This window comes from Apostichopus japonicus, chromosome 23, assembly GCF_037975245.1.
Source record: "Apostichopus japonicus isolate 1M-3 chromosome 23, ASM3797524v1, whole genome shotgun sequence".
Lineage (NCBI taxonomy): Eukaryota > Metazoa > Echinodermata > Holothuroidea > Aspidochirotida > Stichopodidae > Apostichopus > Apostichopus japonicus.
Genome location: NC_092583.1, coordinates 8524672 through 8552659, shown reverse-complemented (window position 1 = coordinate 8552659; position 27988 = coordinate 8524672). Strand labels below are relative to the sequence as shown.

Sequence of the window (27988 nt, the reverse complement as noted above, 5' to 3'; positions counted from 1 at the left end):
TATGTTTTTCCTCTGTTTTGTGTGACTAGTGCGTTAATACTCATATTTTCTACTAACAGTATGTTTTTTGTTTTCATATATGTCTTCCCCTGCAGGCCTTTTCCAAAGATATGGAATCAAATTCTTCAAGTGCAATCAACGCGAAGTCTCTTCGTCGAGCTCAAAGCGACATGATCTTGAGCGTTTTCCCCAAATTCGATGCAGCTATCATATCATGAAACTGTGCCAATAGTCCCCATGATATGGAACAAAGAAAGGAAACAAAAAAAACAGTTCAACACTGTCAGTGCAATTACAAAAATGTAAAAAAAACAATAAAACAAAACGAGGAAACGTGTAATGACAATTTAACATTTTCATGAAAAGGCAGAACTTTGCCGTATGTTTTATGAGGACCAATTATGCTAGCATGGTAAATGCTGCGTACGGTTATGAGACCTGTAGAATGGACCTATTTAGTGGAACCAGTCCTAATTCCTGAGGAGTATGTTCTTGTGCCCAGAGAATGGGAAATGTAGCATCACTTGCAGCACGGATCACGGCCTGTTACTCGCGACTGGCGCCGTATACTAATTCTCATGGTTTCTGAGATTGTGTTCCTTGGACTCGTTTTCACGGCGTTGTACTCACAGAACAAGTCCTAGATATATATCCATCCATATACTACATAATCATGAGACTGAGAAGTACCTATCACTAGTACTCTCAATTGGAATCTTGTAATGGTACTCTAAATGTGCTACTTTGTTTTGGTACTCATATTCCTATGCTGTGTTGTGCTGATACAAGAAGCCCAGGAGGTAACATGGTGAGACTTGGGTGATGACAGTACTTGATGTGTACCAATTAATACTTTACAGGTTTTGTAAACCTTGACCTGGTAGCCACAACTGATTTTACTTCGGGTTGCTCATACGGCATTCTGTTGAACTCAAACAGACAGCCCAGGGAGGTATCAGGATAAGACTCCTTGGTCGCAAGACTTGTGGTCTCCGCTCTGTATCGCTATTTAAAAAATGGAAATTCGATGATCTGGTACTCAAAGTGGGATGTGCTCCGGATGGGAGGCAATTATCATGGGAGGTGTACTCACATAATAGGTTCTGGAGGTGTCAAGAAAACATTGGTCACAAAAGACTGTCTGTACTCACGGCTCAAAGGCACTCTACTCTCTGATGATACAAACACCACACTATCCTTCACAGCTGTACTCACAGTATGTAATTCAGGAAACGGGACAAACAAAGAAAAAACTACCAAATTTTAGTTTATGAGATGACCAGAATTGTTAGTCCTTGAACGTTGATTTTCATTTTCACCAGGAGGGACCAATCCGATCCTAGAAACGAGTTGTAGTTTTTTTTTGTTTTTTTTTCTACTCGACTTACTAAGATGTGTATCTTTGTCTCGTCGACACAAATATCAACTTCTCCGATTGTGGTTCCTACGTACATTATCGCGATATATATTCTACAGTGTGTTTTTGTAAAACAATGGAAGAGCTATCTCTAGAATCAAACAGACCAAATCGTTTTAAGACTTTCTCACATTCTGACAGTCGGGCTCAGCTGCCGCATCTTGTGGTCGAAATTTGCCAGTATCTTTTAGGTTGCATGCATCATTCATTACAAAGAAAGATAGGGTACCATACAATATGTCGCTTTAAGTCCCTGTCACTTAAAAAGTCCAGGTTGTGAATAAAATGTTGAAACTTTTAGATTCAATCTATCTGTGAGGGGCATTTTGTAGTTCTTTCCAATTTAGGAATCAAGTGGTAGCATTGCTATAGACCTGTATTAATACTTTAACATGAGCTGGGGTAATTAGTCATCTAGGGACTGTTTACATGGTTCCTTCAGAACTTATTACAGAGTAACCACCCCAACATTCAAAATTGCAACATTTACAATTTTTACTAACATTTACATTAATACATCAATATGTGGAGGCATTTATGCCCTTTTTTTATTTGGACTTTGTGTAATGCCAGAGTCTTCAGTTTGCTGAAGCTAAAACTGTACTTCAAATTTTTTTTTTGGGTTGTTTTATTTGGTGATAGTAGTAGAAATACTTCAAACCATCTGCTTTTGCTCTTGAGTGGGAAAGAATCTTCAAACATTGAAAAATGTAAAAAGGGGAAAAAAGACAAGAAAAGAAAATCAGTACCACAAAGATGAGCTAACCCCGAAAAATGAGAAAGATGTTCACAATGTTTTTCTACCACCAGTAATTATTCCGTAAAGGAAAATCTTGATAATGATTACAAATGGGATGGGAACTTTTGTACGTCTGAGGTGGGGGTGGGGGGGGGCATTGCAAGGGTTTTCTGGAATAGTTTTGTTGCCCTTTCTTGGGCAGACAGCAGAGGCTGGACATTTTAATGGAGAGAGTATTCAGTATTAAACAGAAGATACGAAGAATTGTCGAAAAGAACAACAGATCTGTTTCAATTGTATACCTGCTATTATGTTTAAATGTGCCTTGTATTGGACATTCAAAGGTGCAATTTATTGTTATTGACCCCAAAACATTGTAACATTAATATCAGGTTTGTATTATGTTTTTTAACTTGAAGAATTTGTTCATTCTAGGGAAAAAAAAATCCTTCTATGAAGATAAGAAGGATATTTAGTTTTAAAAAAAAGAAAAGAAAAAAAGAAAAACAGGGTTTCCTGTGGTTTTGGACCAGATTAAATTCATGAGACTTTTGTAATAATAATATTGACCTGGAAGGCAGTTATTTTACGATGCTAAGCATTCGTATACGCACGTTGGAGATGGCAAAGCCCCGGGCTTATTACTTACACTTCAATAGGGGTGGCTATCCAATTTACAGCTTTAGCTCAAACTGTCTTGTAAAGATGCAGTGTTGGCCATATTATATCCCCTTTCCTCTGCCCTCAACCATCCCACTCTCCCACCTTTGCCCTCCTCCTTCCCACACACACACATAATACTTTTAGGTTTTTTTTGCAAAAAAATAAGTCGTAAAATTGTGGTAATTGTGTCCACTTTGGTGGCTGCAATGCCGATTTTAAATCTTGCATAAGTTTCAAAGTTTGATAGCCCTTCTCTCTTACCTTATATGAAGGACCATTTATCTACTGACTTTATATATATGAAGTGTGGGCTGCTAACATATAAGGTGTAGCCAACCAGCCATAGCTATTATGTTAAGACATGTTAAAGTCACATATTTCAAGGATTTAAATAAAATAGGTACTCCTCTTCTTAAATATTTTTGTAAAACTGATAATGTACTTAAAAAAAAAAACTCATCGAGATGTGGTTTTTCTATTGAATGTATTTTTGTGTTATAATTTTGGCTATGAAATTGTCTTCTATCGTGTTATGCTGTTTCTGTTCATTTTGTTTTTTACGTTTTGTAGAGGTTTCCTTCCAGCGAGATTTTCTTGACTTTGCTATTAAACAGGGTGAGGACGTCAGGACAATAGGAAAACGGTATAAATAGTCACATGATGTCTGTTTTAACCCCAAATTTGACCCCTATTATATAGTGCTAAGATTATTTTCCTGATATTACAAGAGATATGTTTCCAAAGGTCCTTAGCATCGAGGTTATCACCGCGACATTCAGGCGTGTCAAACAAGATGATTTCAGGTTCCATTGTAAAAAAAAAATGTTCTTTATACAGATTCTTAATATTTAAATCATCTATGATAATTTTTTGGATTTTCTAGCATATATATTTGACATTGATGCCAGTCATTTTACATAAAATTACCTTCTTTTCCAGAATTGTTTCTGGTAATAAGCCTGTAACATCTGTTGAAGACATTGCCACTTTCACTTCTTAATCTGAATTAGACAAAAAGTCTCCAACTTTACCGTAATATAAAAAGTGAATAACTTTAGTAGCAGGATTTTATCCCTCTTAACAGTGACAAAATTTCAGGCACATCTCAATATTTGATGTCATTTTTCCACGAAAAGTATGTGAAACTCCGTGCCCAGTATTGCTTTGAACTTTGGACTTTTTTATTAGATATTCGCCCTTACAGTATAAATGTTTGAAAAGCTCATTTCAGAAAAATTTGTAAATTTTCAATTTCTAAAAAAAATATTAATTAATACATTTGATTTTGAGAATTTTGACAAAACACTGATTTTTTCAACGCAATTTACACAACACAGTCAAACTCCAAACGAATAATGCAGTTAATAATCAAGGAATACTTAAGGCAAAATCTTAATCTTGATATGTTAGAGCCCAAGAAAACAAGACAAAAATGAGTGCTAGTAATTCATCTACAACTATTTTGGTTTTTAAGATACTCACCTTCAAAGTATGCTATATCTCATGCATGCTCCTTTAAGGTTACATTCATGATGACATTGGCTCCGCAGTGCAGGCCTAAATATTCAGGTTAATCCGTTGCTCTATTATAATAACTCAACCAAAACATGTTCTTTTAACTTCACATTAAACTGTAAAGCACCCTTGGATGATATATAACTTAGTCCTTGACATTGGAACATTACACTATTGTAAACATGTCATGTGAGGCCATAAAAGTTTTTTCATTGAGTTTTTTCATTGAGTTTGGTGTTGCATCTGAGGAATCTAATAGTGTGTGTATAAATTTAATTAGACTATATAATCCAGTCACTTTAACTGATGAACATCAGCTGTTTAAAGGGTCAGTTCTACCAAAAAAAGTAAAGTGTTGTCGAAATACAGCATGAGGCTGGTAATATTGTTTCTTAATGGTCTACAACATGTGGTGCCTAAATTAACCTTCAAGAGAATCAAATGTAATGAATGTGTCCTGTGTGATAGGTAGAGCAATGATATATTTATTAAAGCAGGTTTGGTTACTGTTTAGAGCAATTTTACTCTCTCTCTCTCTCAAGATAGAAGTGTTGTAATTTTAAGAAAACAAGATAAGAAATTGTCAGCCATGTATTCTTGCCATGGAATGACCTTAATGCCGTGAGATTGAAGCTAGCAAACAAGTGTAGGCTAGTAGTTTCACCTTCCAGTTTCATAGTGTCATTGAGCTTTAAACCCTTTAATTAAAGATCTTGACCAATTAGCCCCTTGCTTAGGGTTCCTATATTTATCGGAACGATATTACATCACCATCTCTTTGAAGAGAAATGAAAACCATATGTATAGAACACAGGGTAACTGTTAAGGCATGTATGAAAAGAATTTTAAATTTAAATGCAGCATTTCATAAACATTGTATCAAGCCTGCAGAGAATGTATTGCTCAAAATTAGGTTGCAATTGAACAAACTAACCTCCCTCACTCCACCCTCCCTGCCCCTCAGTTCCCCACAGCGTGGATATTTTCAGCAAGTGGTTTTTGTTAATGAGTGAGGGGTTAAGGACTTTGATTAGATTCCTAATAAAGTTTGTTGTGGGGTACTTTTTGATGAATATGAATGAATTAATGACATGTCAAATACAAATTGAAAAAACTTTTAAAGTTATTGGACTTAATAATTGACTTGAAAAACTAATGAAATATGATGTTATGGAACTTTAGTGTGAAATAGCGTGGAAAAGTCAACTCAAAGAGCTGCTTTAACAATACTGGTGGTTGTGGTTTCCCATCGTTGGCATGATCGGGGGCGGATGTATGATTTTAAATAGGAGGGATTGTCACCTTAAGGACAATGAAACGGACTCCGATGTCAAATTTTAGACGTAAAATGGTGCATACCAAGTCACATTTAGGCTGTAAATTTGGTTTATAATTAGGCGTACATGCAAGGTTGTGCTAATAATACTTTCCACTTGTTTTGAGTGGGATTGATAAAAGGTGGTGGGTGGGGGTGGGGTGGAGTACACCCCCACACACCTCCTGGATCTGCACTTGATGACATTTCTATCCCATACTCACCCTCCCTCTGTTTGCAAACTGTCTTTAACCATTTGTCAGATTTAATGTCAAATGTTCTTGTTATGCCAAAGGTACATTTTAGTGAACACTGTATCCCTGAAACTGAGAAGACTCAGTTAGCTCATCTGAAGTGTTCTTAAAGGGTGTGAAGACTCGCGTAAAAACGTCTGATGCCGGTAATCTGACCTAGTTTCGAATGAGGTGAAACAGAAGTGTGACACACCACCATCAATCCCAGAAAATACACACACAGCTTGGGGACAAACTAAAACGAATGACAGCGAATGACTGAATGACAATTGACTTTGTACAGGGTTAATTATCATTTGCGAATGAAGGCGAATGAAGGCGAATGACAACGAATGACACCGAATGACAACGAAGGACAGTATTGAGAAGAGATGGAATGATTAACGGAGTGGAGTAAATGCGGTTATTGGTTTTCTGCGCAAAAATGATTTGAGGAAAATCGCATATAACGTGGTTGCAGGGTTTTGGTGTAATTTACGGATAGAAACCACAGGGAAAGTTTTTGTGTGAGAATGCGCTTGAGTGCTGTGCTTTTTACCTCTGTAGATTTATATAGAAAGATAACTGAAGCCGTTTCAAGATTATAGTATTGTTAGTTTCTAACAATTAATATGGGAAAAATGACGTTAAATTTACTTTTCAAAATCAGACTATAAGGTGTGTTTTTATCTTGTCCGTACTTTACTAGATCTAGATACCCACGAAGTCTGAACTGTGATATCCGGTTGAAGCAAATGTCTGTGCTGTCATTACTGTCATTCGTTTTAGTCAACGCATTTTTTTAGTGTGTACAACATATTGTCATTCGTTACGTGTAACGCAATTGTCATTCGTTTTAGTTACACCCCACAGCTTGCTTCCATCGGTAATTAAACACTAGTGTACACTCAGTACATACAGCTGTGGTCAATACCCACAGCACAGTGTTCATAGCAGCGTGGACATCTCAGGTCTAGATAAAAGATAACAAGGTATCACGTTACATTACTGTCTGCATTTTGTAGCGACACGAAGGAAACGTCATTTGTAAGCAACGGATAGTTAACTTTTTTAGAACGCGGTTTGAGGCGAGTCTTCAATGCCTTTAACTTTGTTCAGCCGATGAAACTTAACACTATGTGTGTTAGGTGAAAGGTGACTTTGCAGATCAAACAAGAAACAGTGTAAAGACTAGACATACTATTCAACTGTATTCACTAAATTACAAACAGCCTAGGATGTGCATTGTTAGAAAACAATGTTAAAACTTATTTCTTAGCAGGTAAACTTGTAACTCCTTTGCTTGGAGAAAATACAAAATAGCATCGTATTAAAAAGAGAATCCTTGACTTCACCACAGAAGACTATTACAATGTGATAGATGTTACAGTATTCATAATGAATAACTACAATACAAGTGTATTACAGCAAGCAATACATTTAATAATCCAGTCTGCCTGAAATTATCTATTCAGGACTAATTCAGTCTAATAAATTTATTACACATTTGTGAAAGAAATGTGACAAGCTGGTTGTCATGTATGGTTATATCTTCACCCCAATCAATGTGAAATGTTTAACAGACTGGACACTGCTAGCTACCACAATATGTTGTACTATTGCCCCTTGCATCATGTCAGCAAAGCTCTGGGGTACTTTGTTAAATGTAATTTATTATCAATACATTTTTGACCAGTTACGTGAAAAGAGTTTACCTTACCCAATTTTATTTTTGACATCCTATATGTTTACTATATTAATGAATAAGTTGCATGTGAAGTTGATCTGTTATATAGCATTCTATCCATTTAAACAAGCATGGATTTTAAGTTCTGGATGGGAATGATATGTATTAATAGTTACAACATATCATAGATCTACATTAAATATACTGTTCTATGATGCCATTAGGTGGCCCCTTCCCCCCCCCCCCCCTTCTGTTTCATGAATTACTTTTCTTTGTATCTGTCATAACTGAAATCATAGTACAGGGTTCTAGGAGGGCTGCTTGTGATCATCAATCAGTGAGTTTAATTATTATTATTATTAAATATTAAATAACCTCATATGCTTGTACCAATGCAAGATATATGGAATAAAAACCATTAGTAACATTCTACTGTTTGTGCCTTTGGAGTATTATTTGTGTCACACATAAGGATGGAAGCAATGGCGGAGCTAAGGGTATTGGTCAGGGGGGCGAGAATTGTCTGTAAGGGCGCTTTGGACACTATCTAAGCTGAGCGCCACCACAAGTTGGCAATTTTTTTAGTAAAGATAATCGCTAGATCGCCGGAAATGACCTTTTCTGGGCCTTGCTAATTTGCAGATAAACAAAGAATAAATAGGTGTCATCGCCATTTTGTCAGAAAATTACACCAACAAAATGTGACAAATGTCAATTGGTATCTGAGAGCGCCAAAAAAGTCAATCGCGAATAAGTAAAAAGTGGTAAAAAGCTGAAAAGGGCGCCAGCAGTCCATTTGAGTCCGTCAGGGAGTGGGGGGGGGGAGGCATCCGCCCCTCTGACTGTATGGACGCTCCGCCACTGGATGGAAGTGTTGTTTGTGATAATTAAGATGGGGAACCAATGGTCCCCCATCCTCTCAGTTTCTTACTCTACAGATGGATGGGTTTCTTAGTTCAGAAGTAGATTGGAGATCAAGGTTTTCTTCCTGCTTGTTGCTTTGAAAAAGAATTGCTACAAAAAGAATCTGAGAAAAGGACCATCATATCAACTCAAGCAATTTGTAAGATAAGGGCTGGAATTAGCTTGTTGGAAAGGGGAGGGGGCTTATGTGTAGGTCATGAGTAAGGGCATTGCAGTAGCATAAGTTGTTGGGTATAGATAACAGCACTATTGCATTATGCCAATATTATTGCTATTGTGTTAGTGTTTGGGTATTTCTTTACAGTATAATGGAATATGATAAACACATTCTGTGATAGTCAGATAGCATTGAGCACTAGATATATCAACTGAAATATCACAGCAACACTGAAATAAATAAATAAAACAAAGTCATCTTTGAAGACAATTTTTATTGAGAAATATGGTGCATCACAGAGGTGCCAAATTTGTCATATCTATTAAATGTGAGCCTTCTCCCTCCTCCTTGGAAGAACTAAAGTAATCATGCAGCTGACTGGTTAAGACTAATCAATAGCTAATTGCACCAATTTTAATATGAAGAAGTACTTGTAATACCATTAGTATCAAAACAGAAGATACTAGTTTAAGCATCTTGAGCAAATCTGGTGGGAAGCAAAAAATGCTGTTGTGCAATTTTCATGAAAGATATAAATGAACAGCTGTTTTAAATTACAAGTAAATACAAGTAAATAACAAAAGTTACTGTTGTCATTATCATGCACAGCTGACTGTATTTAAACCTTTGGTTTATAAAATAGTGAAAGCATCAAATCCATTACTGTGTCTGTTATCTTAAATAAGCTGTTTATGGTTTTTATTTTTTTTATAATGTAATTTGTACTACAAGAGTCCAATTAGAAAGTTAGCCTATTAACTACTATATCTTCAACACATTAGTGAAAATAAATATTATACCAAGGATGCCGTAACAACATCTACAAAGATTTTTTTCAATTTTTACAATCTTTGAAAGCAGTCCACATCAATGAGCAATGATGAAAACAATACATTTAATTGTTTTTTATTTTGTTACAGTTGGATCAGAAACCAAAAAACAAAATCCTCTCTTTGGTAAAGGAATTACCACATGTTGTGGATTAATACTTTTGATTAAAGGATTAATTACAAGAATTTAAAGATAAACCTTAAATGATTGACCACCAACGTTTTCTATCTGTCACTGAAGTTATAAGGAGACACAAACCCAACGATGATCTTTAGCTTATCTGAGAGAAATCTTTGTGAAGACCAACTCACCCAAGCCCTTTCCAAACTCCCTGAAACCTTTCTCTTCCTCTATCTTTTCATAGTTTCAGGGTAAAACATTTACAATGTTAACACTGAGACCAATGCCATCATAAGCTCATGTTAATAACTGCGATATGTCAGATTCAACATTTACAAGAAACCATCTTTATTCCATTGTAATAGATCTCTATTGTAATGGATCTCTATTGTAATAGAGCTCTTTTGTAATATATCTCTATTGTAATATATCTCTATTGTAATAGATCTCTATTGTAATAGATCAATATAGAAAGAATAATGAATCATGTGGCTTGATGGTGTTAGACTTGATCAAGTCCTTGCCTTGGGTGTTAATATCATCCATATCACACGCAATGATTTTCTGGCAAATATGATGATAAATAATAGTTACGATCATAAATTTAGATGAGAACTTGGGTATTACCCTCAAATGCCAGGATTGGTTGTGTCATGTTTGTTTCACAACATGAACACATGATAGATATATCCATATAGCATTATTTGTTTAGTGTGTTAGTTTTCATTGTTTTATTAACATAAACACATATGATATATATTCAATGGTATAAAGTGTAAACTTGTTGCTAAGCAACAAGTCAATATTATAGTGCCTTTGCACTCATCCATGGATACAAATGAACCACAATTTCCAAAATTTTAATAAAAAATAGAGCTATGTGTACCAAATCTGGAAATGATTAACAAAAAAGAAGAAAAAAAAAGCTTGCTGTCTCCAAATAATGTTTGTCAAGAATGAAAATTGATATCTGTTTGAGGATGTAACAATTGATAGCATGAGAAATATATAGAGAGTTGAATATGACTGATCTTACAACATTAGGTAGGAAATACATTGTATGAAAAGCTAGGTCATTGCATGTCCTGAAAAAAAGAGAGAATAAAACCAATTTTTGGTGTTGTTCTTGTGATTTACTTTCAAAGGTGTAGGTAAAGATGATCAAACTGATTTTAAACCCCTCAAAAACACAAAATGGATATGAATATCAAAACAAGAAAATGAAAAAAAAAATTCTATGCAAGTTATTTCACTGAAACTTAGAGTATGAAAAAAAGTTTTGATTATGCTCTCTGATGATTCTACAAGAAACATTTTCCATTGTGGTAGAGCTGATACTAGTAGCTCAGATTCCTGTTCCCTATACCTTAAAGGGTGTGAAGACTCACACAAAAAGAAACGTCTCATGCCGGTAATCTGACCTAGTTTCGAATGAGGTGTAACAGAAGTGTTAGACACCACCATCGATCCCAGAAAATACACACACAGCTTGCTACCGTCGGTAATTAGACACTAGTGTACAGTCAGTACATACAGCTGCGGTCAATACCCACAACACAGTGTGCATAGCTAAAGAAAACAAGGTATCACGTTCATTACTGTCTGCATTTTGTAGCGACAAGAGAAAAACTAAGTTTTATTACTGTCTGCATTTTGTAGCGACAAGAGAAAAACTTCACTTGCAAAAGTTAACTTTTTAAAGATGGCTGTTTGGGAGAGTCTTCAATGCCTTTAAGGGAAGTCTTAAATCCTGTTACAGAGATATATTACACATTTGTAAACCCTTTGAGGTGTAGACTCGTCACAAAAAAGCCATTGGCTGGATGAAAATCTTGATTTCTTGTGCATCCAATGAAAGCTTATGAACCTCCAAAAATAATAGTTAAGGAAGCTATGTGAAATAAACTACATTACAATCTCCTTGACAGACATGAGAGTGAGATCACATATGTAAGGGAATACTAAATAATATGAAAATAAATGGAAAGAGCACAAAAAGCAAGACTGTTGAAGTAAACAGATTCATTGCAAAGATGGTTAATGATTTTACAAACAAGACCAGCATGAAATGAAACATCGTCCAATCAAAAAGTACTTCACATATAATAAATAAGTTGATGATTTTGCAATAATCTGAACTGCTTGTGACCCTGAACCAGATTTCCATATCAAAATCACTTCTGGCTATTACTAGGAATTTTTGGTAATGAACAAGATAAGTAACGACTTTCATAATAGCTATCAAGGTCTGCCTGAATCCTCTGGTTTTACTTTCATCTCAAATAATTTGGCCATATTTCTGTGACTGACCGAATCTGAAGACTGGTCTTTGTAAATGAATGGCAACAGTGTGCAACCTAATTAAATAAAACCTCACGGCATGTCCACATCTTGGGAAGAGAAACGAAGTAATGATACAGATGCTTTAAGTTAAAGAAAGAACTAGCGAAATAAATTAGAAAGTTCTTTGGAGTAATGAACTGAAATGTTTGCGTATAAGTAACTTATAAATTGCGATGCATAACTGAAACAAACTGACGCTCAAAGACTTGTATCATATCTCACAACTCACTAGAAAGAAAAGTACATTTTGAGGTTTCCCAGAAATCCAAAATAAGGAGATGTAAAATACTTCAAAATTGCACGATGTACTCACCACCATGATACTACATTGCATACCAACCTCTAGTGATCTCCAACACACACACACACTACTGTTAACTTCACTTATCCAATATCAATGATATAGATCAGCTCTGATAACAATGTTACACATCTTTAATGCTTCACTTCACAAATTAACGATTCACAGACGTTATTACTTTGTGTGTTCAATAGGCACCAGAATCTCAATGGAAGCTGTGAGGTATGAGAAATATCATCACTAGCTAAATGTTAACAAATGTTTTTTGCTGTTGTAAGTGCTAATAAATATTTCCCTTTATCTACTGACAATTCTGGAAAGACTCTCAAAGTACCCTTCTTCGCAATACTCCCTGGAGAGCTACAGTTATAAAAAAATTCTCAGACCAAACTACATGTCGAAAATATAGACAAGTTTTACCCCTACCCCCTCTCATGAATCCCACCACCCCAAAGAAAAAAAAATCACAGGCACTTCATAAATAGACTTTCAAGCATAAAAGCTGGGTGAAAGAAAACATGATTTAGGTATCATTTGCACAAAACTAAGGACAATGAAACTGTAAAGAATTTAGTACAAAATTAGGTGAAACAAAAAGGCAATGAAAAGAATGTCATTTGGTATGAAAAAAGACTTTTTGAATGCCGTTTTAGTTGTCCTGTTCTTCCGTTAAGTGTCCATAGTAGGCTTCAAACCAAATGTCTCCGGATTTATGAAGTGACCTAAGTAAAACAAAAGTGTAATTAGTAAGATGCCAAATAAGTATAACAAAAGTGTAATTAGTAAGATGCTGAAATAGTGCATAGAAATAACCCCACAAGTCTTATTGTACTGTCTCCCTATTCTCTCCTTCTCTCTCCCCACCTCCCTTCTTCTCCCTACCCCCCTGCCCCCTCCACCAACCACCAAATGACTCTGCTTAAGTAAGCATGGTCACTCCCAGTCCATACTTGGGTTAATTTCCCTTAGGACATACTGATCAGTGTAATGCCTAACATGCACAAAAGTACAGATTGAAAAGGTCTTCCTGTTGTGTTCCTTTTGAAGACGGGAATACTGACACATTAGTTGTGTATACACACTTAATACAGTTTTATAACAGTTAGTTCTTATTATACCACTGTGTTTGACTCATTGTTGAGATGTAACTGCAATCTACTCGCTGTCGACTAACTTACTACATTCATACCCACCTAAACCGACATAGTAGATACGCTACAACTTTTCGTTCAGTAAAATTAACCAATCTTGATGTCATCACCTTCATTTCAGACAAAATGCACATACATAAATGAAAAATAAAATGTACGCACATACGTTAATTAAAAAAAACTTATGTGTGTTCTGTCTGATTTTAATGTTTTTTCTTCTTCGTATTAAATGCGGTTTTAAAGGGAATGCTTTCAAAGACAAGCCAGATGAGCTATCTCAAAGATTGTTGAAGGTTAACTATGAAACTTACTTCAAGATGTCTAGGAATCCATCTGACATGGTCTTGACTGTGTACTTAATTCCATGCTTCTCACACAGAGACTTCACATAGGGCGCAATACGGTGCAGGTGGTGTCGAGGCATGGTGGGGAAAATACTGTCGGGAGAGGGGGAGGGGGAGTAAAAAGGAAAGAATGTCATGGTCAATTTACAAAGAGAAAAAGATACAAAGCTGCTTTGTATTAATTAGACAAAGGAAAAATACATGAAGGGGATACATTTTTTCACCTGGTTTAGGTTCATGGTACACAGAGGGAATGAAAACTATGGTACTAAAAATGTAGCTTTTACCAAACCTGTTAACCGAAAAATAGAACTTTCGTTACATAGTGTTATGTAACAGGTCTAAACATTTTCATACCGTATCTCCCCTGCGTCAACAAAATTGTCTTTATCCAAAACCATCGCAGACTATTAGACATGCTACATGTCTAATAGACCGATTTGACAGATAAAGCCGACTTGAAACATATAGCTGACTTGACAGATATAGCCGAATTGACAGATAAAGCCGACCTGACATATAAAGCCGACTTGACAGATATAGCCGACTTGACAGATAAAGCCGACTTGACAGATAAAGCCGACTTGACAGATAAAGCCGACTTGAAACATATAGCCGACTTGACAGATAAAGCCGACTTGACACATATATCCGACTTGACAGATATAGACAACTTTGCACTTTGTCCCTGTCCTACCAGATGCTTAGTTTCATCTCTTCAACTTCTCTAATTATCCACTGACCATACAGTACCACCGATAACCATGACTTCTTATACTCTTGTGTCAGTAATTGGTTGCATTCACAGATTGTAAATGGTTGTGAAAGTCTTACCCATAGTATCCACAAAAGATTAACTCTCTGAACTTATCTTGACCTCGGCTATTTCTGTGTATGCCACTAAGGCACCGATAGCACCGATCATCACAAAACATGTTGCAAAAAGAAAAGAGCGAGGGAGGAAAACCCAAAATGTGTTTTGACAAAAATGTGAACTGATGTACTCACTGATGTTCAATCTGAAAGTTCAAATGTCCTGTGAACCAATCGTTGAAGGCGGATTTTTCAATGTTGCAAGTTGCTGCCAACTAGATGAAAGTAAGTTGCAGAACATTAAAGGCATGAATAAGGATTGATGTTACATTTTCAAACCAAAATCTCTCTTTGAGACAGCTTAGGTGATAGGAATGTAATCTAGGGTAAAAATTTCATATAAATTAAATTTAACAATTTAAATTCAATAATTTTCCATTTCGCATAGTGCTTCCTTTGGTTTATGAACTCAAAACAGCAGGGTCTGAAAATACTAAGCTTCTCTGCAAAAAACTTGTTTATATATATTATGTATTTGTGTATTAACTTGCTGGATATGCAGTACGGTAATATCTTATGCTATACCAGATGATGTATTCCGTTGTTACAACCATGCAGTGTTATAGCGGCAATACAAATCATACTTACATACAGCAAAAATATGATCAGGGCTTGAAGGATTTTGAAAGTTTAAGATTCTTGTTGATCAAACATGAGCTATTCCAGAACTACAAGGCCTTTACCTTAATTTTTCCATATATCTTCATTTTTTTAACACATTTACTATGAAGTAAACTTGGGTTTGATGTAAGTAACACTGATGGTGCTTAAAAGCGATTCTTGAAGCCTAATGGAATACCCAACTTCGCTGTCTTTTACATGTCACAGATGATAAATAGTAAATATTTTGAGTAAGTGCCATCTTTCTATATCTGTTGTGGCTACCATGTAAATGGACAAATTTGTAATGCCTTAAAACACTTTACATATCTGGTTGGAATGCTTTTTATATTCTCAAGATGTCACCTCCTGAGTCAAGGTTTCATTTTAATGTTGAATCCCAGTGGTTTTGAAAAACCTATTAACTCTTTTCAAATATATTTTTTGCCAAAAATTTTATGCTTGTAAACATTTTATAGAAGATCACACTATCTAACATTGTTCTATTTGATTTATTTTCTTGGCTCATTAGTTGACTTATAGAGGGATAAACTGCTATTAAACCTTGAATAGGTCAGAAAGGATATTTCCAAAAATTTTTAAGTGGTACTGAACTGTGTGACATAGACTTGTAGCAGTTAGTTTTTTCACGGTCTATAAAAAAAAAATCAAATTATAATTTGTTAACTGGAGTAATCCTTTAACAAATATATAAAAATTCAAACCTGTAATTCGACCCATGGCTTCTCAGTGTCCTCTTCAATATCCATTGGAAGGTGATTTGACTGGGCCACCCATGTGAACCAAATGCTCTCCAATATCCTGTTGAAGGTAAAATGACAATAGTGACTTCTAAATGGAACATTACAATGTTGGAAAGACATTAGTTTAAACAAGAACGGTTCATAGCAAACATGACCCATCAGAACAGAATGTCAAAACATTTCAAAGGAGCGGAAGAGGGTGAAAAGGATGAGGTTAGGGCACAGAATAGGGTAGGACAGGGGTGGGACCATTCTCTCAGAATGCAGTGTAGCTAGGAGGGGGAAAAAAACTGTTTTTTGGTCTTGTTTGAAGGGTGCATGTGTTCCATTTATTATGATAGGGAACAGTGTGTGGCACACACTTGCCAAACTGAATTATTACGTTCAATCTAAAATGTGCGCTGGGTGTGAACGTACTTCAACGTATCAAAGCTACCAAAGGCAGTACTGAAATAAATCCGCTGGGCGTATCAAGTGTTCTAGTATGTAGACTAATTGTTACAATAAAGCATGATAATTTGTCTGTTAAGAATGAAATAAATAACTTTAATGAAATGGAAATGAAGTTCTGTATGTGTGTCTGAGTGAGGAGGAGGAGGGGGAGGAGGAGGGGGAGGAGATGGAGGAGGAGGAGGAGGAGGAGGAGGAGGGGGAGGGGGAGGAGGAGGAGGGAGCAGCAGTTTGAGCATGTTATACTAACAACCAAAGAAGAAAATGATCAAACTCATTCTCAAAATTCTCTAATTAGTCACACATGGAAATGCAAGGGTGAAAAAGTGAGGAAATGTACACATAGTTTACTAATGACAAATCCACACAGATTTGATCATGTAGATCTATTTTCTTTCTAATCACCATCACCACCACATAGATTCCTTCTGCCTCCAGTAAGGAATCAACAGACTACAGGCAACAGTCCTGCATCAACTAACCTTGTTGTTTCGTACAGCATGAAGGCCCTGAGGATTCCAACCGTGGGGCCATAGGTTAAAGCAAAACGAGCGTAAAAGACAGTTACACAGAATAAATCCTAGAGATCAGAAAATAAGAAAGAAAAAGAAAGAAAATTGCTCAATAGTCAGTTCTCATGAAACAATAGTGATGAGTTTTTAGTTTTATAGGAGGAATGATATTCTACTGGAAAGATGTTTAAACAAGTTCAGAATTAATCCTAGAGATCAAAAAATAAGAAAGACAATGTTCAATAGTCAGTTCTCATGAAACAATAGTGATGAGTTTTTAATTTTATAGGAGGAATGATATTCTACTGGAAAGATGGTTAAGCAAGTTTCAACTAAATTACTTCCACCCCATTCTATGTCATCTGTTTCACATGGAAAAAGTTGACTTGACAAACACAACCATGACAATAGAAATCTGCTTTTTGAGGATGACTTCATGGTAAGTGCTGTAGAACCAGGAAAGTATTGGTGTACAGGGAATTACTTGATGCATTGTTTCCTACACAAAGAAGATGCTGTCAGATCGGATGGACCGCAGTTAACAAGTGCTTGAGAAACATTTAAACTATTACATCATTTGTTCGAACGTACAAACGTGAATAACATCTATCTTGAAAATTTGAAATATTCTCAAATTAAGGAATTTGAAAAATTCAAGAATCATGTATGAACAAAGTATCTAGAGAGTAAGTAAAAAGATATTTGTCATCCATGATTATTCTTTAATAATTAATATTAATATTAATTAAGAAATCATAAGGAGTAAACTAATACCCATGGAAGACTTGTTACGATAAATGGTTGTTAAGTTTCTCTCCAGATCTCTATGGATTTAGAGGGAGCTCTTTGAATAGGTGGAGCATTGAGAATATCCAATGAAGCAGTTATGACTCATTATGTGCACCATGTACCTACCGTCCATTCGCGCCTCGTCCAAATGTAGCGAAACAGCATGAATTGAAAATATACAGGAAACAGAAGCGGTGGTCCCACTGCAAATAAGAAGAAGAAAGTAAACATCTTCAAACGTATGTAAGGGTATTGTGGGTATTCAATTAACTATAAATTTTCAAGAAAAAAAATTACGCAGATTTAGCACATTTTTAAGTCTTGCTTGCCACAGAAATTGCAAATTCACTTTCGATGGATAATCCAGGTGACAGGAAGAAACAGACAACAAAGGACTTGACCTTTGGAAACTATGTCAGGAGCTGATTTGTTACTTTCACTTCACATGTTTCCTGTTGCTAAATTATGTCAAAATGACACTCTGTGAACAGAGCTTACTGATATTCAAGTTTCTGTACATGATGGCATAGTGTCATCATTCAAAGGGGGAAAAAGATTTAAAGAAAAATAAATACTTACAAAATGGAAAATATTTGGCCTGATGGTTGTAAGGCATTGTTGATGTGCCACTCTTTGCGACTTTGACCGGCATCGTCTCTCCCAGGACAAACAGAGCTTCCTGTCTAACATCGGGGTCTTTACCTATCTGCAGATAGGGCAAGCATTGCGGTAGTGGAGATAATATCACAATACACAATAATATCAGAAATAAACTTGTGCAGTAAGATTTGTGTACAAACAATGGACAATTTGTGACAGCCAGCAGGTGTAAACTACAATCTTTGGTGTTATTTTGTTGTTGCTCTTATTGTTTAGTAAGTGGTGGAATGGTGATCATGGGGAAAGTGGTATGAAAACTGTTTAAATGACTGACCTTTGCCAGAACAAGAAACTGACAGACACACCTAGTACTAGCACAACCTCCCAATCCCCTACATCACCCCACCCCTCCCTCCGCCTTTCCCTTGCAAACAAGAATGGGCTGATGTTGCAACTTGAACTCTTTTACTGTGAACTTGTCATTCTGAAGGAACTAATGACATATATGAAACACAAAACATACTCGTTTAATAGATCTGATAAGTAAATGCACAGTTGCAGACAATGAATCACTCATGTTACTTCTCTGCGATAACTGTTATAATAAAAAAGAATTTTATCCACTGCTGTACCGGGGTGTATTTGAACAGCGGTTAATAAATGACATTTGTTCAAGCAAATTAAAGTAAACTAGAACTCACAATGTTTGGTTTAGCATGGTGTTGATAATGAAGATGATTCCACCATTTGGAGGATGCACCCTATAAGGAAATAAGAAAGATGATAAAATATATATTGACTAAAGCCAGACATACAAAACTGGGCTGAGGTTCCTGTATATGCCACCACTGGTTATTAGATGTGAAGATTATAAATATGCGTAAGATCAGCAACAAAGTCACTGAGGGGTTGTTCTTGGCTCAACGGGGTATCATTACGCCGCATGACAACTGAAATTGACTTACCATTCAACAGATTGTCTGGTTACAAGTCTGAACATGTCATGCATATGTGCAGAAAACAAACACACTAATTTGAATACAAAGGCTCCTCATGCTTTCAGCATTAGGACCCACATAATTAAAGCAGATAAATACTTTATATATTTTAAGGCAGCTGGTTGCAGTTACAGTTTCTGGTTTAAGTTTCCCATCACGACCCTATGTTTAAAACGAAAGTACAAACCTGGGTAAAAGAAGAGGTTTTAATTGTAGTGGATGCCCGAGGTGTTGCTCTGACATTTAGTTCCCTACAATTACTAACTTTCCTACTTCTCATTCTGTAAGCCTATAGTTAAGGGTACAGAGCTACAATCCTGAAAAGGGTTTCCTTTCTACTACTCCTCCTTTTCTATGTAAGGTATAAAGTTCCATGTTCTTTCCTTTAAGCTGTCACTTTGTTCATTGATATGTTTATTAGGCTAAGGTTACACTGCACTCCAATATGTATGAATAGGAGACAGGTAAGAGAGGAATGAAGTAGAGCTCTAACAATGGACAAAATGAGAACTAAAGGACAGCATTACCTTCATGACACTCATCGTGAAGAAGTGAAGCAAATGATTTAAACGTGAAGACTTGAAGACAGATAGATGACCAAAGTCATGTTGTGCCCAGCCACCTTGAACCTGTCAAAAGAACATGATGATAATGGACTGAGATAACAAATTTTCACAGCATTGTTACAAACACAGGATTCTGCGTCCGGGACGCAATGTTTTGGCCAGGGACGCAAACTCTTCAAATTGCTTGTGTCCAGCGACCCCAAACTTTTTTTTTTGAGAAACAAACCCCAAGTACACACTCACAACTAGGTCAATTGAAAACAAAACAAAACACATATTTTAAAAGAACATCTTTCATTATTTCTATTCAAAAAAGCACAACTTCTTCAATGTCATATCATTCATATATGCCCTGTTGGCTCTAAGAATAGCACAATTTACATCTGTACTACCATTAGCCAAAATTAACTGCGATAAGAATTGAAATTGATAGTCATCATTATACAATACTCATAAAATCATGTATTTTATGTTGTTATCATCAAGTTTTTCTTTCATTTTCCACCCTGTTGGCTCTAAGAATAGCCCAAACATATGTACTCATTAGCTTAAATTATCTGCTATGAGAATTGATATTGATAGTCATCATTATACAATACTCATAAAATAATGTATCTTATGTTATTATCATCAACTTTTTCTTTCTTTTCCATCCTTCCTCTGAGAGAAGTTCAAGGCCAGTTGCAAGTTAAAAGTAGAAATTTGTTAATAATGCAGTAACAAGACGGTTCTGTCACTATCATTATCTCTTGAGTTCAAAGGCTTCCGCTGCGGTAAGTTATGGCTGACATCTTACAATTAATGTGGTTATTGCTATTCTGACCAGGAAGTGCAATTTTAAAAGAACAATGAACATTTCCTTAGAATGGGATTCAATCCAACAGGATATCTGTACTACCTAGCCTTATTCTGGCCATGTCAACCTCAAGCTATTGAACCATTACTGGCTGATAGATAGAAACCACACAGCCATTAATATTACATCATGTGATAAGTATCATATCAAGTTTGACATATGAAACCAAATGTTAAAATGACAGGGATGTGATTTCAGTGGAAATTAAAATACATCATGAAATGCATGTATAGATCCAACGAGGATTGCAATTAATACCCTGTCCATGAGAATCAGACTTTACCTGACAGTTCTGATCCAAGGATACTTGAAAATAAGGTATCCTTCATGGCTGTACTGAGCTACAGTACTCCCCCTAATGTTACCTACATACTTACTTTACAGTATATGGCAGAATTACATACTGTATTAAATGCACTAACAACCCAAACAGTAAATTGCACAAACTACACCGACAAGTTATCATTCTTAATGCCAGTACGGTTACACCATACAGTACAGTACTTCATTGAACTGAATGAACATTGATGAACTGTGACATTCAGAAACCTGAACCAACAATTGACATCACATGACCACAGCTCAATGTCATGAGTCCCCCATGGCCGGTAATAATAACCTTCCACTTTGAGTAGATATTTAATAATAATAATATATTATCCCAAATTAACTCTTTGGCATATCTTAACATATTAATTGGCTCAAATGCTTTAATATTGTCTAATTGAATGCAAAACAAAAATCCAGCAAATAGCTCTCATATTTACCTGTGCTATGGTCATCAATGCAACACTAAGAACAAATGTTTTAAGAGAAAACCCATAGTAATATTGGATAAAAAAGGCTGCGACTTCCATAGCTAGGATATGTCCAATTATGCAGAAGTAGAAGAAGTAGCTAGGCTTGAAAAGACCCTGTCAGAAAAGAAGGGAAAAAAAGAGAATGAAAATACAGAATTCATACACACGTACACACTTAAAAGAAATAAATTACATTAGCATAGACAACTGAATAGTGATATAATTGACAAGATTGTAGACAATCCTCTCTTTGTCCCTCCACTGTTTATCTCCTACCTCTCCTCTTCCCCTGTTGCTTTCTTCTCTCCATCCCTTCTCTACTAATCCCCTTACATCTATCTCTTTGTGTTCACCATGCTCATTAACCTGTCTGTATTCTGTGTGTTTTTTGTCCCTTCTGTTACTGCTACTTGTCATTTAGCCTCTGAAGAAGATCCTGCTAGGATTGAAACGTCAGGCCAACTAAATTACACAAGATTGTAGACAGTTATACAATGATGATTGAATTAAAATTATCCAATATACAGCAGCCATATTTAATTTCTTTCCATTGCACTTTCTACAAAGATGATAATGATACCTAGAGGTGTAGCAGATTTGAACATAAGTGGCCACTTTCTACTCTTTTCGCTTACTCTGAAGCAACTTAAATTAAATTCACATGTATGGGTGGGATGTGATTTTCACAACTTTCACTGGGGGGGGGGAGGGGGCAGGAATAACGTAATACTGTGATTTTCACCATTTTTACAGCTGTCTCTTTGAGAACTCGTAAATCCTGGACTATCTCTTTCTGCTGGTATTCATCCGGACTCATCTGTCCAATGTGGATGGCTTTCATGAATTTTCCGACAAAATCTGGTTTGGCATGAAATGCTTCAAAAGGCTCCTGCAGAAGGTAACAAGAAAAAAATGTGAATGAATTTGATTGTTTTCGATACTGACAAAGAAATCTTATCAACACGAGTAAACCATGTTACCCTGGGAATAATTTACAGTGCAAATTTTATATAGGAGATTTGAAGGCTCTGAGTTTTGTCTCTCATAAAATACTATGGCTCCTGTGTACAAAAACTTTAAAAATTATACAAATTTGTCCATTTTGGATGAGATAATTGATAAATTATTCTGTGACTTACCATTTAACCAACTTGAAGGGCATGGACTTTGGTCATGTGATTAACAGAAGTTTTATACAAAACAGACCAAGAATTAATCAAAGTAAGGTTTTAGTTTATCAAAGATAAACCCACCATATTATCTTTTACATAATGATTGCTCTTTGGCAATCATTATGTATTGATTCAAGGTGAGGTCATGAAGGTGACTTTGACAAGGTGATAACTTACATAATGCTCTTTCATAAATCTTGATCATGCTCAAAATTTTTGTGGTACAGGGGTAAGACTTAATTTTAATAATCCATGGTGACCGATGGTTTATATGGTTAAAACCACAAAGGAAAACTCTATTTCACCAAGGTTTTAACAGATCTACCAATCTTTGATTTCAATTTTTGGTGCTTTTTCAGAACCAGATTTTGTACTTGTATATTTCTGGCAATTTTTTAAAATGGTTAAAACCACAAATGTAAACTCTATTTCACCAAGGTCTTAACAGATCTACCAATCTTTGATTTCAATTTTTGGTGCTTTTTCAGAACCAGATTTTGTACTTTTATATTTCTGGCAATTTTTTATTGCAACTTTATGTAAGAGGGAAATGGCAGAAATATTATACCTTGCAAAAGATTAAAAATGTGAAAGAAAGCCCCTGGACAAATTTTTCCAGGGTAAAGTCAATGTGAGAACTGAGAAGTGAAACTTAACATGTACTTGGGATGTTCAGGCTATATGCCAAAAGTTTCCTGATCAGCTGGGAGTGAGATCTACAGGTGTTCTTGATCAGAGTTTGTGCTTTCTGTTTCAGAAATGGTATTAAAGGTGGAGGGTCTAGATCAAGATAGTACACACACTTTAATACGCTAGGATCGAAACGTCAGGCCAACTTACTTTTACACATTCTCCTACACAGGCTATCTAGTGGATAAGCAGTTTGCTAACAGTTTTATTTTATTTTGATTTCAGCTGCTCTGTTACTGTGTCCCTTTGGGTGATCCTCCTTATCTACTCTGTAATTGTACTTGTATTCTTGTGTTTCAGTTTTTCATTTCATTTTTATCATTTACTCATCCCGCTGCTTTCAAACTGTCTGTATTGAACGTGCGTGTTTTTGTCCCTTCTGTTACTTGTCATTTAGCCTTTGAAGAAGATCCTGCTAGGATCGAAACGTCAGGCCAACTTACTTAAATTACACAAACTTTACATAAACTCAAGTATGTATGTATGTTTGTATTTTAAATCCTCCTGCAAGCAGGAACTCGCGAAGAAGCCTCATTGGCTTATCAAAGCCGCAAGCTGACCGAAGTCAGTCTCTTACATTCTTATTTAACGTCCATGATTATGAATTGTCAATTGTCAACAACTCTGTAACTGGACGACATACATTGATCTTGGAGTGACTCAATGTATGTCGTCCAGTTACACAGTTGTTGACAATTGACAAGTATGTGCATGTTAGAACTGTAAGAACACATTATGCATGCACGGTATGTATCATTGGTAAGTGTCATTGACAGATCTTGAATTAAGTTCAATAGTTGAATCTATCCTATCTAAGATTGGCCAATTTGGCCTCCTTTAAAGTTTCTTCACCTTGAATTTCATCACAATTGATCTTCAAACAAATTGACTTATTGGTCTGAGCTTCAGATCAATGATAAACAATGCTGTCCACAATTTATTGACATAGGCCTAGGTAAGTATAAATATTGCTGACAGAAAGCTTGGATTGAAGAAACTATGGTGACAGTCACTACATGGTTTGTCAACTTAGTCTGTGTTGGTGGCAAGCTGTTCCAGTACCAAAAGTTTACTTAGTGAGGGACAAGGATGGAAGGGAGCGAGGGGGGGGGGTGGGTGAGGGGATTTACCTACCAAAAAGTACACTATTCACCAATGGTGCAGGACTTTTGTATACATACAGTTATGATTAGGACTAAGTAAAGTTGGTCTAAGGTCAGTAAATTGTGTGCAAAGAGTCAAAGAACAGTATGTGTTCAACTTGTAGATCCATAATGTACATTGAATGAATGAATGAATGAATGAATGAATGAATGAATGAATGAATGAATGAATGAATGAATGAATGAATGAATGAATGAATGAATGAATGAATGAATGAATGAATGGTCAGAATGAAAACTACTGATTGACTATATATTGATTATATTTGTACATTGTGTTCCCAACAAAACTACAAGGACAGTGACTCGCTATTGTTCATTGACCCACAACTTACGAGCACACAAACAAATTCTAGCAATACATTTGCTACAGTATATATCAGTAATTCAAAGTTGACTGGCTTGCTTTCTAGTAATTTGTTTCTAGCAGATCCATAAATTTCTATTCTAGGATGGGTCAACTGATTTAGATTTGGTTTTCTTGTTATAGCAGGTGGTGAATGATGATGTCTAAAGGTCAGTTCTTGCAATTCCATGGTAATGACATTACAATTTAGAGGACTTCTAGGCCTCCTGACATTTGTAGTTAAATTATAAAATAGAAACCTTCTAGGAAGCATCTATAACTCATCAAGTGAAGTAATCCACATAACAATTCTTCATAAAAAATGGCAATGCAAACTTGTTTTGTAACAGAATTACACAGAGTGATCATACTGTAGGTACAGAAGTAACATTCATTTTCATAGTTACCTCAAGCTATGATAATTCTGTGTGAATTCTGCATACATGTACAAATATGATCAATGCAGCCTCCAGATAAGGAGGGTGGTAGTACACGTTTTGCTATAACATTAGCATCTATTTGGTTAGGAAAACTGCATCAATGGGCTTTAAGAAATTCAAAAAAGTTTGTTGGTAACAGAATAATTAACAGAATTGCAGTTTCTGGAAACAAAAGACTGGCATTGGCAATGTACAATTAAGACATATTTTGACATAGTTAGTACAGTATGTTCCTTAAAATGAAAGCTACACTAACCCTCTTTAAATGTGTGCATATTTTACTTGTCATTTGCAGTGTGGTTTTATTGATTTGGCTTAAGAAGCAACTCGTTAATGACAGAGTTACGAGTATAATTGAATTAGTCTCTCCACTTAACACAAATTACAAATTAAAATACTTAACATGCTTGAGAAAACCTAATACCATAAGATATCCAGACTGCATGCTTATTGTCCCTGCGTTTGGTCCTTAAGTAATGTTGGAATATTAGAAATGAAAAGGGGGTTGTGGTGTGAAATGGTGGTAAAAATGCCTAAAACATCAATTGATTTCAGAAGTTACAAATCTCCAGAGATCTCACTATTTTGTTGCAAAGGAAAATCTTTCGACAGTAGCTTTTATTAAAATCCATTTAACTGTACAAACATAGCAGTGTGGTTTGGCGAAATAGAAGCCTGATAAATGGGGAAATACTAAAATACTAAAGTAGTACTACCGTAGCAGGGAATAAGAATCAGATCTTCTGTAACAACTTTTGAGGATTATGAATTCTATGTCTCCTATCATACTTCAAATACTCCATAGTTCTCTTACATTGCATATCTTTACATTTGTTTAGTATTAATAGCACTTTGCCAATGGATTTTGTCTATCATTTTGCTATGTGATACTAGAGAAAGTTCACCATGATTTCTTTAAGTCTGTGGCTCGTCCATGAATGCAATTTTTCAGAATAGAATCGGTTAACATAGCTTAAGAAATTTAAGATAATTTGTCAATGTTACAGTTCAACAGTTTATATTCTCATCAATATCCTTTGATCACAAAACTGATAATATGTCCATTGCTTTCATTTGAAGGTTTCTCCAAGTTTTGATATAAAATTATTGCATTACATGGTGCAACAGTGCAATTAATAATACTATATGCTTTTAGCACACGTATGCTTCAACTTCAAGTAATAGGCTCCAGTTAGATTTTCTTTTTTTAGTATTTAGTTTGTAATATTGGAGACTATTACACAAAATTTTGTTATTTAATTCTGCTATGACTTAATGTTATTTTTTTCTAAACAATTGTCTTACTGTAATAAGTGACATCTCCTTTGTTAATATTGTCACCAGCCTTTGGTTGGATTGTGATACCTTAAATTGGAAATCAAGTGGTTCTCTCCTTGACTTACAAACTGGCCCAAGCAGAATAATGGATGACTGGATGCCAAGATTGAGTTTCGTGTTACAGTTGTATTACCTGTAACAGCTTATGTTCTATGGCCTAGACATTAACACAGCATCATAGAACATTTAAAATGTTGGCATCCAAAAAGGGTCCAGCGCATTTTGAAATATCATGACCTTGTTACATAAATTTAGCCTATAAGACCTTATAAACTAACAACACTGACTTCGTTCTGATGTGATGGACAATTTTACATCACCTTACTGCCTCATAACACGAAAATTCAATAGGCATAGGCTTAGGCCTACTTGCTGTTTTTCAAACTTCTGTCACCTCTTATTCTTAAGTTATACTTGTAGCAGCATTTTCGAAATATTCAGTAACAGAAAATAAAAGAAGTTATCATCATCATGTCAATTATTATCATCCCGAGATATCAATAAATGGATCAAAATGAACACTATTATTACACTAATGGACCAGGCCTAAAGCAAGTTTTTGCTACAATTAAGCCATAGCCTAGTGCTACTAGTAAGTGTTATTGTGTTAACAATAACTTTTAAACTTAGTCATAGGCCTAGGCAACTCACCGTTGCATCTTGACCGGCGTAATGTGATATCACTTTACTTCCTCCAGGATGTTTCTTGGACCATTTGGTAACATCGTAGACTTCTCCATTTATGACAATCCACTTGTCAGATCCCTTGACGCCGTTGTTTTTCCTCACTTCTTCCCATGTTAATTCTTTTCTAATTCTTGAGTTTGTAGTGCTGTTTTCACCTTTCCCCATTTTAAGTTTGTCCTTGCTTGAAACAAGTGGGATGAATCCTATTACCAGTACCAGTCTTGTTAATGTTATACTACTTAACAGTACTAGTGCTAGTGCTAACGTTACCCACTTACTGTACAGTATCATTGAAAGTCACAATGTAGTATCGTACAAAACGCCCGTAATCTCGGGGTAAATATTCTCTCAGAGCTAGCCTAACCAAGCCTTGATTATTGGCTGTTCTCGGCAATAAGTAAGAAGTTAGATTCCGTCATCAGCTGCATTGATTTAGGATAGGTAACACAAGTTTATTTGGAAATGCTTAACTTATTTAATTTCTGTGGACAGATCTCGTACCACAACATAGCACGTAAAACCATTACATGCAAATAATGTTATAGCAATATTGCCTTGGTATCGTACTTACATAACATGTTATGTTGCAGACATCAAGGCATGC

General features: G+C 35.7%; 2 protein-coding genes across 5 annotated transcripts in view; one reads left to right on the top strand and one right to left on the bottom strand.

Annotated features, from left to right (window-relative positions):
* The window catches only part of LOC139964944 (cyclin-Y-like protein 1), a 33004-nt gene extending 22141 nt beyond the window's left edge, over nucleotides 1-10863 (top strand). For 3 of the 4 annotated variants that reach the window (XM_071967042.1, XM_071967041.1, XM_071967040.1), the window contains exon 10: nucleotides 96-10863. In XM_071967042.1, coding sequence (XP_071823143.1) covers nucleotides 96-218 — 123 coding nt within the window. In that variant the 3' untranslated portion in view covers nucleotides 219-10863. The remainder of the gene's footprint in view (nucleotides 1-95) is intronic. The other variant, XR_011792131.1, reaches the window with a different exon arrangement.
* Nucleotides 1379-27988, bottom strand: LOC139964943 (acyl-CoA 6-desaturase-like). The gene is made up of 12 exons (XM_071967039.1): nucleotides 27349-27988; nucleotides 22291-22437; nucleotides 21516-21662; nucleotides 19854-19955; nucleotides 19030-19089; nucleotides 18308-18434; nucleotides 17855-17931; nucleotides 16910-17007; nucleotides 15939-16035; nucleotides 14749-14828; nucleotides 13708-13833; nucleotides 1379-12967 (listed from the first exon to the last, which is right to left on the bottom strand). The coding sequence occupies exons 1-12, from the start codon at nucleotides 27673-27675 to the stop codon at nucleotides 12895-12897; spliced, it is 1461 nt and encodes a 486-aa protein (XP_071823140.1). The 5' UTR covers nucleotides 27676-27988; the 3' UTR covers nucleotides 1379-12894.